Source organism: Meles meles, chromosome 19 (assembly GCF_922984935.1).
Source record: "Meles meles chromosome 19, mMelMel3.1 paternal haplotype, whole genome shotgun sequence".
NCBI classification, from domain to species: Eukaryota; Metazoa; Chordata; class Mammalia; order Carnivora; family Mustelidae; genus Meles; species Meles meles.
The window spans coordinates 42,638,365-42,643,979 of NC_060084.1; the positions used below are offsets into that span (position 1 = coordinate 42,638,365).

The window sequence follows — 5,615 nt, forward strand, 5'->3', positions numbered from 1 at the left end:
GGGGGGGAGGGTCCTCTGAATCATTTGAAGCAAGTAATACTTTACCCCTAAAAATCCGTGTTCATTTCCTTATAAAGACATCTTTCCTACTGTAATACCATAATCACATCTAGGAAAATGAATAATTCTGTATCACACATTCAGTGCATACTCAAGTTTCCCCCATTTGTCCCAGACTATTACAGTATAGGATTCTGGAGATGAAGGGAAGTGAAAAGGGAAGTCTGCTTCAATTTCCCCTTTCATAAAATAAAAGACTAGTACTTACCTCATAAAAGGATTAAATGAAGGCCCATGGCATGGTTGGGGGCGGGCAACGAGCCCTCAATAAATGTTAGCAATTAGAATTACTCTGGTTATTGTTTACACTGTTGTGTTATCATGATTGACACTCCTCAAGAGCAGCCCCAGAACATCCTCAAAGCCCTCAAAGGGGATCCTGCGTTAGCTTCCCCCAACCATATTCCCCCACCCCGCCCCGCAGTCCCCCTACAGATTGTGACGTTGGCGGACCTGGGATCTGGCCGGAAATCCCCCTTCCTGTTGCAGATAAGCCTGGCGCAGCCCCACTGACCCCAGACCCTCCCCCTCCCCACCCCCATGTCGCAGGATCAAGTCCCCAAGACGGAAAACCTGTCCACCGACCCCTCCCCCCGCCACGCTCCATACCCATCACCCCGTAAACACGCCTCCGGACCCCGGGTCTCTCACAGCCCGCTGTTCCCCAAACTCCTGTCCAAGTCCAAGTCACCCCTGCAGCCCGACAGCTGTAGCTATCAGGAGGCAGGCGGCCATCCCTGAGGTGTGTGCGGGGCGGGGGTTGGGGGGGCTTGGCCCCGCCCCTCGGCCCTGCAACTCGACCCGGCTGCGACCCCCGGCTCTGACGTCTCGGAAAATTCCCCCCTGCCCAGGCTCCCCAGGGGAGGGGGTACATGGTATGAAATGGGGCTGAGACCCCTGGCCGGGGACAGAGAAACCTGCCAGAGGTAAGCCATGAACTGGGGACTGGAGGTCTGGGGGCCCGGACTCCTGGGTCAGAGGAAGGTGAGGGCTGAGGTCTCTTTCTCCTAGCCTGAGAAAGACAGGGGAGACCAAGATTCCAGGGTCCTGGGGAAGCAGGGAGCGAAAGGCCTGGACTCCTGGGTCTGAGGGAAGCAAGGGTTGGGGCCCCGACTCCAGGGTTCCTAAGTGTCCCCAGCTCAACCCTTGCCCCCTTTTTCCTCTCTGCCCAGAACATTCACAAGGAGCATCCATGGACTTCTGGAACTGGTCTGAAGTGCCTCCACAAGAAGTGCCCCCAGGAAGCAGACTGTCAGGGCTAGGTAGGCTGGGGGGCTGAGTCCCTGTGTGGGGAGGGTGCACAGGTGGGGGCCTCCTCTGACCCCCACTGCGCCCTAACTGCCTCATCGCCTGCAGAAGGAGCTGAACTCGGCTTTTATTTCCCCGAACTGGCGCTCCCAGAGGACACGCTGTCAGCGGAGACACGCTGGAAAGGTGGCTGTGAGCTGGGACTCCAGGGAGCTGAGGAAGGTGAGAGGCTGGGCTCCAGGGCTTGAGGGAGGAAGGGGGCGTGCCTGGACTCCACAGGCTGAATGGGGAGAGGGCCGGCGGCTGAGTCCTGAGGCTGAAAGAGGGCGAGGCCTTCTAGGTGTGAGTGAGTAGGGACTAGGGGGAATACCTCAGCCCCTGACAAATAAAGACTGCTGGGTGAGGGGTCGAGGGGGCGTCTCTAGTCACTGCTCACACCCTTCCCTAAACTCTGTCCCTTCATTACCCATCGCAGGGATCCTACAGCCGGACTGGGGCTCCGCGTTACCGCACCCAGAAGCTCCATGGGGAGCGGGTGAGTATGCGTGCAGAGGCGGGGTAAGAAGGGGACTGGGGTCCTCCACCGTAGCTAGAGGTTTAAACTCCTTGATCTTTAAGGGGAACAGGGCTAAGACGGCAATCCCTCTGCCCTCGAGATGGCATAGCCTAGATCCGGGAGCCCAGGGCGCCAGGGCTGAGAGCTTAGACTCCAAGAACCCCTGAGGGGACCGGGAACCAGGATACCTGGGCGCCCCTCACCTGGGGTCTCTTACTTCTCACAGAGCCCGCCCTTCAGGCTCTTCCGTGGTCGGGAGACTGGACGGACTCGGCATGCAGTAGCTCTGACCCTTCGAGGGGCGTCGCCCAGGCACTGGGCCACGCCCCTCCCGGCCTGAGCCCCGCCCCCTTCGCTGGTGTGGAGGGGGCTGCGGGCCAGAACTGTACCGCCTCCGGGGGAGGGACCAGCTCGTGGCCCAGCGCCCTGGCCGCCGCCAGCTCCACCAACTGGGACTGTTCTATTGGCCTCGACCGCCCTACCTACTGGGGCAAGGACCTCCGCGGGGAGCCGAGCGCGGACTCTACCATTTCGTGGAATGGGCCTGCGGGCTCAGACTGTACCACCTCCTGGGTCTCGGGGCTGCATACGGACTGCACGACCACTTCAAAAGGGTACCAGACTTCAGATCTCACCACGTCCTCCGAACCAAGCCAGCAGTCGGGCGGCGTAACCTTGGCTTGTTACCCCCAAAAATAATCATCGAGGTGAGAGGTCCGCAGGACCGGAATCTAGTGAGGCGGGGCGTAGGCGCGCAGGGGCGGGACCGGAACCTGAGAGTGAAGGTGTGGGGCTTACTTACCTAAAAGCGGGAGAGAAGCTCTTAAGACCGTGGGTCCTGAGGGAGGAGAGGAAGGACTAAGGCACAGTAGTCTAATAGAGAGCAAGAGACTAGAACCTAGGTTCTTGGGTTAGATGAGAGGAAGGAGGTGAGGGTCTGGACGCCTGGGTCACCAAGGTGTGGCAGCCAAACTCCTCTAAGTTTCCGAGATGGGGACCCCGGCTGCGTGGGTCCCTGAGGCCGATTCTTGGGTTCTTTATATGGAGCGATCTGGACTCTTTGGGCCCCGAGGAGGAGGGGATCTGGACTTCTGGGTCCCAAGTTGGGAAGATCTGGACCCTTGAACCTTCGAAGCGAGGGAGGCGGGACTGCTGGGTCGTCGAAGAAACATGGTCTGGGGCTAGGAAACCTGAGTGTTCACCTGCCTGCCCTCCGCAGGTCCCATTCAGCTGTGGCAGTTCCTCCTGGAGCTGCTCCGAGACGGGGAGCGTAGCAACTGCATCCGCTGGACTGGCAACAGCCGCGAGTTCCAGCTATGTGATCCCAGAGAGGTGGGGGAGCCTCCCAGACGCGCCAAGTCCCGCCCGGGTCTCCGCGCGTTTAATTTGGCCTGGCCATTCTGTTTGCGTAGTAGCAAACTCCGCCCCCAGCTCGTACTCGTCTCCCCCTGCCAGGAGTTACCGCGACTAACTCGAGTCCAGAACCTACCCGAAACCGCGCCCCCCCCCCCCCCCCGTCCGTTGCCAAGCCCCACTCCCTCCTGCCCTTTCAGACTAAGCCCGGCCTCTGTCCTAGGTGGCGCGGCTGTGGGGTGAGCGCAAAAGGAAACCGGGCATGAACTACGAGAAACTGAGCCGAGGTCTACGCTACTACTACCGCCGCGACATCGTGCGCAAGAGCGGTGGGCGCAAGTACACGTACCGTTTTGGGGGCCGCGTGCCCGGCCTGGCCTATCCGGACTGCGCCCGGGTTGGACCGGGAGGAACGATCCAATAAAACTATCCTATCAAACTAGTCGTGAGTGCTGCCTGCATCCTTCCCATGGATACTGACTAAACCCGCTAGGGACCCTAAATGTGCACCACCACACTCACATCACATCCCCAACCCCGTGTGATCCGAAGACACACCCAGACCCTTAGGGGACCTACTTGTGTGGTCACTGTGTGATGGGACTTTCAAAGGAATCTTCTCAGTCCCTACAGGGACTACTGTGTGCCTGCCTGTGCTGGGATTTGCAAAGGAATCAAACCCAATCACTAACTTTCTGGTTAACCTACAGTGTCCCTCCTGAAGACTCCAAAACACTCAAGACTCCAAAACAAAACAAACAACAACAACAAAAAAACCAGTTTATGTGCGTCCTTTCAGTGCTTGGGACCATTAAGGAACTAGGCCTAGGGTTTGATCCCCCAAACCACCTACTATCTTCCCACTCCAAGCTGAGGAAGATAGAACTCCAATCTAGACCCCAAGGAGAGCCTACCACTTTCTGGGACCCACGAGCCCCTAAAGAATGGTCCTCCTATGGACTGACCAGATGCACATTTTAAATATCTGGTCTGGGACGGACTAACCAAGGAGGTGACTTGAAGGAGATGTGGGAGGGAGCCAGCTTTAGAAAGAGCATTGCAGACCAAGGGGACAGTAAGTGCAAAGGCCCTTAGAGGAAAGTCAGCCTGCAAGTTTAAGCAGGATGAGGCCAATGTGGTTTGAGCAGTGGGAGTAAAGAGAAGAAGAATAGGAAACGAGAGTATAAAAGAGACCAAACTGGGGCACGTGGGTGGCTCAGTGGGTTGGACCTTTGCTGTCGGCTCAGGTCATGATCTCAGGGTCCTGGGATTGAGCCCCGCATCGGGCTCTCAGCTCGGTGGGGAGCCTGCTTTTCCCTCTCTCTGCCTACTGCTCTGCCTACTTGTGATCTCTCCCTCTCTGTCAAATAAATAAATAAAATCTTAAAAAAAGAGAGAGAGAGAGCCCAAACTGTGCAGGTCATTTGTAAGGACTTTGGCTTTTGACTGAGTCAGACAAGACCCGGGTGGAGGGTTCTAGGCCAAAGGGAAGTGATCTCACTGAGGTGTTAACAGGGTCCCTCTGGCTGAGTGGACGATGGTGGAGAGCAGTGGGGAAACCAGGAGGCTAAGGACTGCTCTACTGCAATAGCCCAGACTAGAGGTGCCTGTGGGTTGAACCAGACATCGGAGAAAATTCTGGATATATTGCTAAGACAGAGCCAACATGATTTCTTTATAGATCAGCTGTGGGGTATGAGAGAGCAAACTCTGTGACCGGAAGCATAGATGAGTCACTTTCTGAGTTAGACAAATTTCTGCCAGACCCAAGCTTTTATTCTTAACCTCTCCTCTCTGTGATGCAGGTCTTTGGTTTGAGTCCTCAGGAACCCAAATCTGTATTAATTTGTGCCTTCTGAGGCTTGGGGAAAGAAGATAATGAACAGGGAGGTGGAATCTGGGTATTCATCATAATGCGGCAAATGACCGTGGGAGAACAACTGGTTCTATTTCAAACCCCTAACAACTGATCCCCTAATAAACATAAAGAGTGTAAGGATTCTTGTATTTTATTCAGTGATGCTTCCCCAGGAATTACAGAAGTACGTGGCACACGGTAAGCGTTCAAAAAGTAATTCTTGCAAGAATAAGGATACTTCTGCTGGGATATTTTCCCCAGGCCCACTCTGCATTTAGCTACCAGAACCAGAACTCCTTCCCCCCCCGCCCCCCCCCCCCCCGGTAAAACCCCGAAAGTGATGAGAATCAGTAACCAAGCGTTTCAAGCCCCACCCGGGACCTTCGAAGTGCCGCGCAAGTTCACGATTGGGCCGAGAGTGATAATGAACAGGCATTCAGCCCAATAGGGATTCAGAATTCGCCCGGATGGGCGTGGCCTTAATGGCTTCGCGGACGGCCTCCGAGGGCGCTCTACCCACGCGGAAGACTCGGGTTTACA

The 5,615-nt window shown here is 56.3% G+C and overlaps 1 protein-coding gene across 1 annotated transcript; it reads left to right on the top strand.

The window, feature by feature from the left end:
• The first annotated feature begins 600 nt into the window (after nt 1–600).
• Nucleotides 601–3,659, top strand: ETV2 (ETS variant transcription factor 2). Its single transcript, XM_045986749.1, is given in 7 exon segments — nt 601–783; nt 1,417–1,654; nt 1,784–1,843; nt 2,091–2,548; nt 2,550–2,571; nt 3,084–3,196; nt 3,441–3,659. Coding segments are annotated over 7 exon segments (1,275 nt in total). The 3' UTR covers nt 3,642–3,659.
• The last annotated feature ends 1,956 nt before the right edge of the window (nt 3,660–5,615 follow it).